At 46.4% G+C, this 12957-nt stretch overlaps 1 protein-coding gene and 1 long non-coding RNA gene across 4 annotated transcripts in view; one reads left to right on the forward strand and one right to left on the reverse strand.

Annotated features, from left to right (window-relative positions):
• Snx27 (sorting nexin 27) overlaps positions 1-4255 on the reverse strand; it is an 80986-nt gene extending 76731 nt beyond the window's left edge. The window contains exon 1 of one of the 2 annotated variants that reach the window (XM_036190793.1): positions 3794-4254. In XM_036190793.1, coding sequence (XP_036046686.1) covers positions 3794-4098 — 305 coding nt within the window. In that variant the 5' untranslated portion in view covers positions 4099-4254. Of the gene's footprint in view, positions 1-3793 lie in introns of both variants that reach the window. The other variant, XM_036190794.1, reaches the window with a different exon arrangement.
• LOC118585837 lies at positions 3587-10971 on the forward strand. Of its 2 annotated transcripts, none has more exons than XR_004945239.1 (3): positions 3587-4053; positions 8489-8658; positions 10943-10971. It is a non-coding gene; the product is annotated as an uncharacterized LOC118585837 (long non-coding RNA). The 2 variants fall into 2 exon arrangements; XR_004945238.1 differs by having other exon boundaries at positions 10930-10957.
• Positions 10972-12957: the final 1986 nt, after the last annotated feature.

The following is a 12957-nucleotide window of genomic DNA, read 5'->3' on the forward strand; positions in this document are numbered from 1 at the left end:
AGGAAAAAAGCATATACTCTCTGAATAGCATAGACACACCATGATTTTGAATGCTTACAAGCCAACTCTAAGGGTCCATGCTGGAAATTCACACTCCCCAGAGTAGCTTTTGGTGGGTAAACGTGTAAGCTGTGCAAGACTGACCACCTAAGTCTGATTCCTGCAACCCACCTCAAAGTTGGATACACTAGTGAAAATGTCTGTAACCCCAGCCACCCCATGGGGAGATAGGAGATAGAGACAGGAAAATTTGCCCTTACAGAACTCCTCAAAGTGTGTCTTGTGCATTTGTGTGTGTGCACACACAAAGATCCCAGTACTGAGCCAAAAAAAGCCAACAAACATAATCTCAAAGAATGTAGGCAGTTCCATACCCACTACACACTGCCACTCTCCTAAAGGCTCTCCAGTAATCAACTAAGGGTCCCAGACCTCTTTTAACCTTACAGAAACTAATTTGGTCAGTGACTTCACATACTATATAATTAGTGCAAAGATAGATTGATTCTGGTTCTATTTATTTAAAGCATCTTCCACACCACACACTGGCCTCTAGGTATGCACATCAAAGGGAAGACATGCAGTACACATTACACTGGGAAAAAGTATAAGTCAAGAAAACTTTCCATCTGTAGTAAAATTTGGAGCCCAGAGGGCTTCTTCACACTCTAGTACCAAGCCCTGCAGCATGACTCTCTCTTAAACCAGTCAGTCTAGTCAGCCTCAAAAGGAAAAAGGAGAGAGTGAGCCAATCCTGGCTCCAGCTGACAGTTATCCCGAGATTCAATGAGACTTGCTGAGCAGACTCTAGGAGCAGCACAGAGAGACAGCTCCCTTACTAACGTCCAAGGCTGTGCGCACTTAAATCTCAGTTACTGCTCCTTCACACCTCCACCAAGTATCCAAACTGAAACATTAAACTGGAGCAAAGCTGTACATAGGGAAAAGAGTTTAAAAATAGGGAGAAATCTCAAACCTCAATTATCAAGGTCCAGACACCCGCCTGTGACGTGGTGTACAATCGTAAAGCTACATAGTAACAATCCACCTAGGCTTAACTCTCACCCCACCATTCAGATTTCATCAACAGGAAAAGTTTTCCGGGACAACTGAGAGGTTACTTAAGAACCTGAGTAAGAAGACAAATTGAAAAGCTCAGGCTGGGACTAAATACAGTAGATTAGCAGAGTGCTTGCCTAGCAGGCCTAAAGCCCTACATCCCTGGGTTCCATCCCTAGCACCATGTAAACCCAACAAAGTGGCATATGGCCTGTAATCCCAGCACTCAGGAGGTGGAGTTAGGACGACCAAAAACTCAAGGTCTTCCTATATAATGAGGTTGAGGCCAGCCTGGGCTACATGACATCCTGCCTCAAATAAATAAATAAATCTCTAAAGTTAACTTGGTAGCTGATTTTTCTCCCCTTACTTGAAAATCTAAGTGGAGGGAGGAAGAGAGGGAAGGAAGGAGAGAGAGAGGGAGAGAGAGAGGGAGGGAGAGAGGGAAAGAGGGAGATACTGAGGTCTCAGAAGTTATCAACTAGCTTAGAATTGTTACTACACTGCTTCTACAACAGTACCATAGAAATGTCAAAGAATTTGGACATCAGAACACAAATAGCTGGTAGGGTACAAAAGCAAATACCATGAAGATTTTCTATCATCACCAACCTTCCAGAGAGAATTTTTCTAGGTAGTGTTTCTTTCCCCTGCCACCTAAACATTACAAAAACTATTCTCACCAAGACAGTACCAAAAATGCTAGCTTCTACTTCCTAGGCTCCCAGCCTATAATACAGGCCTAAGGCAAACCCCTATCACAGTGCTCTCTACAATGACTAGGTCACAGCTGGGCTCTCTGCTGCAGACTACAGTAAAGGCAAAACGCCATCAACTACGTCTGTTGGCTTATACACTCATAGCAGACGACATTAGCTGTAGTTTCATTGTTTTGGATTCTATAGAGCAAAGGACCTAGATAGAGCTTTAATACACTTAAAACTTTACATATTTTAAATCTAAAATTAAAACGCTGAATCGAGTTAAATTTCCAAAGAGAAAGCAAGATAATTCTAAAAGTTTCTAACAAAAGAAACCATCAGCCACAGATTTTGAGTTATCTAGAAAATAAATACCTAGGTACTCAGGTGCAAGGCATCAAAAAGTCACTATTGTATTCAATATCTTAATGCTCCCCACAAAGACTAAGAATGTACTGCCAGAGAATATTAGAAAATAGTCTATAATATAGTAATAAAAAGTAAGCATCTATTTCCAGAAAGGTCAGAGGAGATGCACAAAATCTCCAAATACATGTATTAGTGAGCTACTCTTTCTTGGAGTGCAAAGATGAGGAAGCAGAATGAATGATTCCACAGAGTAAGAGTAATGGGCACAAAAATGGGGGGGAAAGGGAATGCCTTCTCTGCAAGGACAGACAGACTCTCAAGAGACAGACAGACCTCGGGCCAAGCTGTTTTACAAAATGAAAACAGGCAGCTGTGGAAATTATAATTAAAATGAAGTGTTTAAAAAGAAAGACTGAGGTGGGAAAATCCCATCATGGAAGGAGAGAGCCCCTGAGTTGGGGGGGGGGGGGGAACGACAGCGCTGCAATATAGATGCAGTAAGGAGAGAAGTACAGGGCTGGAGGACAATGGGGACAACGCGTGCATACAGCACCTACAAGTCAACCAACAACCACTAGACAGACTTAGTACGAAGTACAAAATCACAAACACAACAAGTCAGGGCGGTGGGAGTGTGCGGTGTAACTGCCAAGACAAGGCGACAACATCCTGGGAGCTCTAAGGAATGTGTTGCTGGGAAGAAAGACACTGCATTAGAAGGTGGGTTCAAAGAGCACAGGGGCCTTAGGAAGAGAAGGGAAAACTGTCCAGAGGAACAAGTAAGATAAAGGGTCGGATTGCAACAGCACAGACCGGAGGAGGAAAATGGAGACGGCAAAGACCCAAGGCGATGGCAGTTCAGGGGGAAGTCGGAACTCGGAAAGCACTACCACGAAAGTGTAAGGAGTGGTGCACGTGGGAAGACAGGGAGCCAGAAAAGGTGCGCACTCCGAGGAATGTGGCCATGGGGGAAACCAGACGGAAAATCGGGCTGCGATATCAGGATCAGAAGAAAAACCAGTGTGGACCCCTCCCCCAAGAAACGCATGCGGCGATGAGGAGGAGGAGGAGGATGATATAAGGTATACTCGAGATTGTATGACCACAAAGCAGCAGGGAGAAGAGGCCAAACGGTGGATACAAAAATGTCGGTGTGCTTTACCATAACTGGGGGGACGGGGGGGGGGGTAACTAAGGAGAGAAGTGGGGGAGGCTAGGGGAGGGGAAGAGACGCTGCCTGCGGAGGAAAAGGAGCTGACCACAGGTGCTAACGGGTCTGGAGGGCAGAAGGGACAGTGCACGGGGTCTGAGGGGAGTGGCAGAGACCAGGAAACTCTGATGCTAAAGATGAGAACTTGGGGAGGTCGAAAGGGAGCCTCCGTCAGTACGGAGCAGAGAAAGCAGCGTGCCACAGGCAAAGGCCGAGGTCGAGGGCAGCCAGAGGCACGGGGACAGCGGGGACAGCTCTGGGATGGTGGGGCAAGGGCACACACTGGAGACGCCAGCAAGGCAGAAGGCTCCCAGGCGAGCCGCCAAGGCCCGCGGGCGGCGAGGGTCGCGGCCGGCCCGCGAGCTGGGGGAGGTGAGGCCTGAGTGACAGGGTGCGGGGCCAGGACGGGCAGGCGGAGGGTAAGGGGACGGGGCGCGGCGGCCGCGATACTCACACCTCCAGGATGCGGTCCCCCTTGCGCACCCCGGCCCGGTCGGCCGCCCCCCCGGGCAGCACGGCGCTCACATGCTGCAGCGGCGCGTACAGCTCCCCGTTGATGCTCCGCAGTTGCCCGCCCTCGCTCACTTGGCCCCGCACGTTGAAGCCGTAGCCGGACTCGGACTTGACGATGCGCACGACCCGCGGGCCGCCGCCTCCCCCGCCGCCGTTGCCGGCGCAGTGGAGCCCAGACCCCCCGCCGCCGCCTCCATTCCGGTGAGGGGCTGAGGGGTGAATCCCTTCCCCGTCCTCGTCCGCCATCTTGCGAGCCAGCGAGCCGTCCCCCGCCCCCTCCACGCCTCGACTCCTCCTGCGCGCGCCCGCCCCCTCCGGCAGCCGCGCGACCCCGGCGCGCGCCCGCTCCGCCGGCCGCTGGAGCTAGACGGCCACCGCGCTACGGGGCGAGGGGTGGGGGTGGGGGGGGAAGGGGAGCAGAGGCGGGGGAAGAGGACGGTTAGGCGCTGTGGGGCTTCCTGGGAGATGTAGTTCGGAGGGGGGGGGGAGGCGTGCATGACGCATCCGGGAACAAAGCCTTCTGGGAGTTGTGGTTTATTGGGCTTTGGGTTCTGGTAGGGGTTTCCTTGGTTGGGTGGTGAGCATGTTTTGTTTTGATTTGGTTTTCGAGAGATAGGGTTTCCATATGTAGGCTTGGCTGTCCCGGAACTCACTCTGTAGACCAGGCTGGCCTCGAACTCGGAGATCCTCCTGCCTCTGCCTCCCAAGTGCTGGGATTAAAAGCGTGAGCCACCACCTCCTGGCTTACTTTAGTCCTTTCTATAGAATGGAAACATTTCCAAGTTGAGTGTGTTTTAGGCCCTGACCACTTACGGGAACAGATTTGTCTGAGCTCTTTATTTACATGGTGCTTGGGTGGGTAAGAATTGATACATGCTGAAGCTAATCGTGTTCCCTTTGTCTTTGATTTGTAAAATCTTGTGTGTTCTACAACATCTACTAAACAGTAACAGATTACTTGTGACCTTATCAGTAGGGTAAAATCAAACACCAGACTAGAGTAGTAATTGCTCAGATCGCTGTTTTCATTACTCTGGTCTTATTCTTCTTGTTATGACCAGGAACTCTGCACATCATCAAGTTTATATTTTGGTAGGTAGCCAAAAACATCAATTGCTATGTTTTCAAAGAATTCTCTTATGCTTTCGGGAGAAATTAAATAAATGAAATAAAGTCAACTTCAAAACTATTGCTACATTGAAATTATTGACCACTCTAATATCCAGTTCTAAATCATGGAGGCTGTTGTTTGCCTCCACAAACACTTTTTGTATGCCTGTATATAGTTTACGTGAAGTTGCAATACGTAAAAAAGTTGTGCAAAAATAACCGAGCTCTAGATTGTGTTACGTAATTGCTGACTTTGGCCATGCTAAGGTTCCATTTCCTAATACATGAAATAGGGAACCAAACTCGCAATCTGGTTCTATCACTCGGTTGCTGGGTCATCGCTCAAGATGAATATACAAATGAATGAGCAATTTAAGAGTGCAGTGAATCACAGACATCAACTAGTGGCCTACGTGATGCCACGGAAGGCAGAGGCAAGTGGATCTCTGAGTTCAAGGTTAGCCTGATCTACAATGTGAGTTCCAGGCCAGCCAGGGCTACACAGGAAACCCTGTCTCGAGAAATAAACAAAACAAGGAAGAAAAGAAAGAAAGAAAGAAAGAAAGAAAGAAAGAAAGAAAGAAAGAAAGAAAGAAAGAAAGAAAGAGGAAGGAAGGAAGGAAGGAAGGAAGGAAGAGAAAGAGAGAGAGAGAAAGAAAAAAAGGGAGGAAGAAAGAAAGGAGGGAGGGAGGGAGGAGGAAGGAAGGAAACTTCTTTGTCCTAAAGGGATACATTACTTCATCTTTCAAAGCCACATGCTAACATAACCCCACAACTTTGAGAAATAACCATGCTGGAGTAACCAGCCAGGAGTCTGCATTCTTGGCATACAACAGAAGATGAGCAGAAGAAGCACCAAGAAATCTTTCTCAATATTACCATGTGCCAAGCACTTACATCTGTAGCTTATTAACTCCTTACAGCACTATCATGTTCCCTGGTTTGTAGATGCATAAAGATGCTTGGAGAGGTTGCACAACTGAAAAACCATGAACCCAAAGGACACAGACAATTTATAAAAGCAGCGAACACCCTCCTGAAAGAGTTTAGGGGCTATGCAGAGTTCTTAGGATTACAGGTGACAGAGGAAGTCATAGAGAAATTAAGAGATTTTGAAAAATACTGGAGACACAAAGTCACTACAGTTAGAGCCTGCATATGAAAGTAAAAAAATGTTTTGAATTATAAGCAAAAGGAATAAGGGTGACCTTATTTTACAACAAGGCTAATGAAGAAGATTCTTGGTTAGTTTTCAAATGCTGCAATAATAAAGATGCAATGAGCTTTGCTCCAACATAATTTGGAATTTGGTTTGAATATGAATCATTTGGTTTGAATTGAACACTGGATACAAAGAATGTGTTGTTAAAAGAACTAGTTTCTGTCAATCCCATACCTTTAATCCCAGCATTCAGGAGGCAAAGGCCAGCCAACCTCTGTAATTTATTTATTAAAAATATACTGAGGGCTGGAGAGATGACTCAGAGGTTAAGAGAAATGAGATAGGTACAGACTCCAAGAAAATCGATAGTATGTAGTCAAACATAAAACTACACCTGCCCCTCATGTGGCAGTTCCATTTCTCAGAGTTCATTTCCACTCGCACACCTGGGAAATAACACTTTTATAAAGAAAGTCATTTCAGTATCGTTTGTATTCACAGTAGTTTGGAAACAGCCCAATAACAGTCATTGATTAAATTACGATACATCTGCAATGGAAAACTGAATCACCTTAAACAAAAGGAATAAGGAAGCTCTTTACGGTATGGCATGAAGTGAGCTCACAGAGACTGCACAGTTCCGTGAGAACGAGATGGAACACCGACTGTAGAACATAATAGCACTTGTGTATAAAAGAGGAGCCTTATAACTGTATCTTTAGAAACAGTCACAAGAAGCTGATAGCATGGATTGCTGCTAGAAAGGGAGACTAGACAGCCAGGCTGGGGACAGAAGCAGGAGAGAAACTTTTCACATTAGTCCTTTTCATTAACCCTTCTCTAACTTCCAAATTTTCAGTAGAATGAATGTGGTGATATATTGTGTACGCTAATACACTTGCCTGAGGATCACAGAAGCAGATCTGCACGCACATGCACACACTAGTTCTTACCTCTACGAAATTGTCAGCCTAAAGAGAGTGAGTTCCTGTTTCCTCACGCCTTATACACCTTTCTCTGTCCAGACATCACTTCCTGGGATTAAAGGTGTGTGCCACCACTGCCTGGCTCTTTTTCCAGTGTGGCCTTGAACTCATGAGATCTTAATAGCAAAAGACAAAATAATACTAACAATTAAATCACAATGAGAGCTGTGACAGAGACCTGCACAAGCTCCTAGGAGAAAGAAGCCTTCCACACCTGGAGGTGAGGATGCAGGGGAGATGTGGTTATACATGAGAAGAGCTCACAACACAGAACATGATGGTGGGGGACCTGAGGTCTGCACTACTACCAGTGTAGCGTGAGAATCTGCAGCTCAGTAGGACTGGGGCAGAGGGGTCAGGGCAGGAGGACAGGAGAGTCAGATCTTTCGGGGCTCCAGAGACTGGATGTTGTTCATGCCTGGGAATGGGAATTTCATTCCTAAGAATTGAGGGGGCCTTTGAATGCTTCTTGGGTAGATTATCCAAACATTTTCATGCTTGCACTTGAGGAAGTTCATGCTCCAGGATGTGTGGAGAATGAATTGGGACAGATAATTAAGAAGCAGCCACAGTGAAGCAGGAGGGTTAATGGGATTCGAGCTAGGGCAGTAGCAGGGGGGCATACAAGGAGCGGGAACATGGGAGAGAAAAGACTCAGAGCCTGGGAGGAAGCGATGGGCCACAGTCCCCCAAGACGAGGCAGAAGAGGGAGGAGGAGGTGTGCAGGGGAGAAAGTACTTGGAGCGGGTAGACTTGAGGGGCCGGTGAGGTCCAAGAGGAGTTGTCTAACCATTGTTTGCACACTGGGCCACAGCACAGTTTTGGAAGCCTTTGGCTCTGGGTGGTGACAAATGGCAGAGTAAGGTAGACCACACACTGAGCTAAGATGGGTGCTGAGTGCAGAACCTCTCGCCACACTGTAGAAGACTCAATGAGAAAGAGATCACTGAAAGGCTAAGAGAGGTCAGGGACCCAGGGGACTCAGACAGAGTGGGGTCTGGGAAGTCAGTGACACCGCATTCAGCATCGGACTTGGACCATTCATTGTTTGCAGAGCACATACCACCTCAGGGCTCAGTTTACCCTCACAATAACCGTGTAAACAGAAATCATCCCAAGAAACTAGGCTCGGATAACAGCAGACCACAGGCACACTGCTAATTAACCCAAGGACTGAACCTTGAACCCAAATGTTCTGACCGAAGCCAGGCCACTGTCTTTCCTCTGTCCTTTTTCTTTTTGGTTGAATAAGTTCTCCCTACCTCCTGTGCCTTGCAGAGGCAGTGGTTCCCACCTCCCTTCCAGCAGGGATACTTAGGTGGAAAGCCCAGCGCTGCACTTCCGCTCACACAGCCTTGTGGTCTTTCTTGTGCTCTAGCTTTGTGCTGCTCTGAAGTCTCTTCGTCCAAGGCCTAGCTGAAGTCTCCCTCCAGTGTCCCTGAAGACTCCAGCTATACCTGACATTTCCCTTTCGAAATTCCTGAGGCTAATACAGTTCCAGACGACCCCTAGTGAGTCATGCTCTTGTGTAACCCCCCTCCCTTGAAGGTGAGTAGAACCTGTGACTTGCTTCTGGGCAAAAAAACATGCCAGAGGTGACAGCCGTGCCACACCCATGGTTCTGCTGTGTTATGTAATGTTCCTTCTTAGCAAGACTGGTCCTGATGGCTTAGTGGAAGGTTGAGAACCATCTAGGGGGAGAGCCACATATGTGAAGCTTCAGGGGACTTCAGGACCTGAGTAGCTCTTGGGGACAGCAAAAAAGTAGGTCCCTTCATCTTATACCCTCATGAAATTCTGCCAACAAGCACATGAACACATGGAAGAGGATCCAAGCCCCACAAAGGACAGTCCAGTAGCACCTTGATTGTAGCCAAGTGAGATCTGAGTAGAGGGCCCGTGGCGTTTTAAGCTGCTGAATCTGTGGTAATTCGTTATACTGCAAAAGAAAAATCAATATAACCCTTCACTGCATTTATGGTCAGCACAACTCAGTTAGAAACAGCAGCAAGGGTCTAGCTGGGCTTTACCTCTCCAAGGTGAGTGTGAGCTTCTGGAAAACAAATGAACTGGCCGTGTGTGGTGAAGAGCACTGGTTGTCCTTGCAGAGGACCCGGGTTCGATTCCCAGCACGCACATAGTGCCTCATAACCGTCTATAACTCCAGTTCTGTAGGATCTCACACCCTCTTCTGACATCCAAGGGCACCAGACACCCAAGTGCTGCAGAGACACACCTGCAGGTGGAACTCACACAGAAGGAAAGCGAGCAGGCTCCCGGGCAGCCATCTTTCCCAGCATTCTCTCCTGTCTCCCGTCTAATATGCTAAACCAACTACTGACAAAACACACACACACACACACACACACACACACACACACACACAAACACACACACACACACACACACACACACACACACACACACACACACACAAACACACACACACAAACAAAAAGAACTACCATGACTAGTTTTAGTCAATTCTTCCTTCTGGGGCTTAGAGTAGACCTGTCACAGGACGTATAGCTTCCAGGGAACACCAGACTCAAACTGAAGCCCTGTAAATACAAAGAGAGGCTGCAAAAAGGGTGGAATTGGATGAGCTGCCACATGGTACCACTTCATCTTCATGTGGATACTTCAAAAAATAAAAGTAAAACATAAGAATTTACAGGGCACTTACAAAAAATAGTTTAATTTTTAAAGAAATGAAGCACATGCTCCAACAGGGTAAACCTTGAAGACAATGCTGAATGAAATTAGCCAGTCACAAAAGACAATTTTACAGTTATAGCATGATGTAGTTATTTTTCTATGTGGCATGGGCAGAAAGTGAAATGGTAGTTACCAGCACTTGAGGAAGGGAGAAATGGGAAGAGAGTCTTTAAGAGGTACGGAATTGGATTGGGAAAGGTGTGAAAGAACTGTGGAGATGGGTGGGGGTGGGGTGCTTGCACAACACTGTGAAAATAATTAGTGCCACAACCACACACTTAAAATTGGTTAAATATTAAATTTTATGTTTTATCTAACTTACCACAACAAGAGAGACTTTATCAGAAGGCAGAGGCAAGAGGATCTCCATGAATTCCAGCCAGCAAAATTCAGGACAACCTGGGGCTACGTAGAGAAAGCAGTGAAAATATTCAAGATACAAAGCAAAATGATTTTGTTAAGCTTGAAAACTGTGTTAGCCCATGGTTGCCTCTAACGTCCGTTTATGCCGAACTTCACCCACCTTTACCTGTGAATGAGAACCATTTACCAGCATTAGCCATTGCTTGTTTCCCACCTTGTACCGTCTTCCCCTTTCCTCAGACCCTCAGGTGGGTTTCCTGGGCTTTTTAACTTCTTGTTTATTTGTTTATTTATTTTGTTTATCCAAGTCAGGGTTTTTGTGTGTAGCCCTAGCTGTCCTGGATCTCGCTCTGTAGACCAGGCTGGCCTCGAACTCACAGAGATCCGCCTGGCTGCCTCCCTTGTGCCACCATGCCCAGCCTTATTTATTTTTTTCAATGTATTTACTGGTAGAGTTTCTCTGTTTAAACTTGGCTGACCTGGAACTGACCATGTAGACCAGGTTGATCTCAAATTCATGTTGAACCTCCAGTCTCTGCCTCTTGGGTGCTAGTATGTGGTGGTTTGAATTCAAATGGCCCCCAGAGACTCATATGCTTCAATACTTGGTCCCCAGTTGGTGGAACTGTTTGGGAAGGATTAGGAGGTGTGGCCTTGTTAGAGGAGGCATGTCACTGGGGGTGGGAGCTGGGATTTCAAAAGGCCATATCATTCCTAATTAGCTCTCTCTGCCTTGAGGTTGTATCTCAAGATGTGAGCTCTCAGCTATTGCACCAGTGCCTGCCTGCCTGCCTGCCTGCTGCCATGCTCTCCACCAGGATGGTCCTGGACTCTAGTCCTCTGAAACTGTAAGCCTCAAATAAACTCTTCTTTTATGAGTTGCCTTTGTCATGGTGTTTTGTCATAGAAATATAACTAAGACACGTGGTTTATTATCATTATTATAGACTTATTTTATTTTTACTTATGTGCTTATGTGTGGGTCTCTCTGTGAATATGTGCATGAGTACAGTGCCAACAGAGGCCAAAGGTATTAGATTTCCCTGGAGCTAGATTTACAAGTGATTGTGAGTTGCATGACATGGGTGATGGGAACTGAATCCAGATACTCTGGAAGAACAGTATGTGCTTTTAACAACTGAGCCATTTCGCCAGCGCTAGCGTTGTTTTTCATTATTATTATTATTACTGGAATTATTTGAGATGGGTTCTCAATGGCTTCACATTCTTTGGCTGGAATCATCCTCCTGCCTCAGCCTCCCAGGTGCTGGGATTACAGGTGAGTGCTACCATACCCAGTTACATTTCCAAAGTTGTTTTGACTGAGGCAATTCAAGAACCACCCTTAAAATTAAATAATAATAGCAATAAAATCATTGTAAGGGGTTGGAGGTTTGGCTCAGTGCTAGAGTGCTTGCCTAGCAAGTGCAAGGTCCTGGGTTCGATCCTCAGCTCAAAAAAAAAAAAAAAAATCATTGTAAGGGAATGTTATATGCAGACTGGAATCAACTGCCATATCCACTTCAATTCCCCTTGTAGGTCACCTGTTCATTTATTCCTTTGTTTTCTGCCCTCTTTCAACATAGCTGGCTCACTGTATATCTATGCCAAGAGCCTTTGGGACAGGCAGACACAGAGGAAGTCTCTAAGTCACAAAGAAGCCCAGGCACAAAGCCTGAGTGGGTGTTTGCAGCTCTCAAAAAGTCTATTTACTGACAACATATATGTTTTAATGTTTACAGTCCCTCAGAAGTTTGCACCTGAGGCAAAGCTGTGAGAGCCATACAGAAAATGGCAGTGAGGATCTGATCTAGTACACACTCGGAGAGCTTGAGGACACTCCAGACAAGACTGCTGAAACATTCCAGCCTGTGTCCCATACCCAGAGCTCAGCAAAATGCCCATCCGGCTCAGTCTAGAAACCTGGAATTAGAGATTGTCTGTTTACTTCAATTCAGTAATTCTAGGCAATTTTCCTAGAAAATATCGACTAAGACTTTCCCACACCCTCAAACCCAAGCCCTGGTGCTTACTCTGAGAAGGTTTTTGTTTTTTGTTGTTGTTGTTTTTGTGTGTCTGTGTTTGTTTGTGTGTGTGTTTATTTGTTTGTTTTTTGGTTGAGTTTTTGTTTGTTTTTTGTTTGTTTGTTTGTTTTGGTTTTTCAAGGCAGGGTTTCTCTATGTAGCCCTGACTGTTCTGGAACTCACTCTGTAGACTAGGCCTCAAACTCATAGAGATCCACCTCCCTCTGCCTCCCATGTGCTGGGATTAAAAGCGTGTGCCACCACTGCCCAGTTTGGGTTGTGAGCCACCACGTGGGTTCTGGGGATCGAATCCAGGTCTTTTGGAAGTGCAGCCTGCACTCTTAACCACTGAGTCATCACTCCAGCTCCCCAAAAGTTCATGTAAATCTCTTCTGGAGTTAAAATGGGTTTCAATCAGCTTCTATCAAGTTTTCTGCTTAGTTTGGTTCTGGTTTGGTTTTCTGAGACCGTGCAGCCTTGGCTGGCCTGGAACTCACTATGTTACACTAATCTGGCACTTGGTTTTGGTTTGTGAGAGATTCTCACTACATAGCCTAGGGTGGCTTGGAATTCATAACCACTGTGTCTCCCAACTGGCTGGGATTACAGGTACCAGCCATCCTACCCAGCTCCACCATTTCTAAATGATATGTGCCCTCCGGTGCACAGACATTAAATATCAGCACTCAGTTCTCTCCATTCAGCCCCTGGTGCCAGGCAAGTGCGCCAGGGCTCCCTCCAG

Source organism: Onychomys torridus, chromosome 6 (assembly GCF_903995425.1).
Source record: "Onychomys torridus chromosome 6, mOncTor1.1, whole genome shotgun sequence".
NCBI lineage: Eukaryota > Metazoa > Chordata > Mammalia > Rodentia > Cricetidae > Onychomys > Onychomys torridus.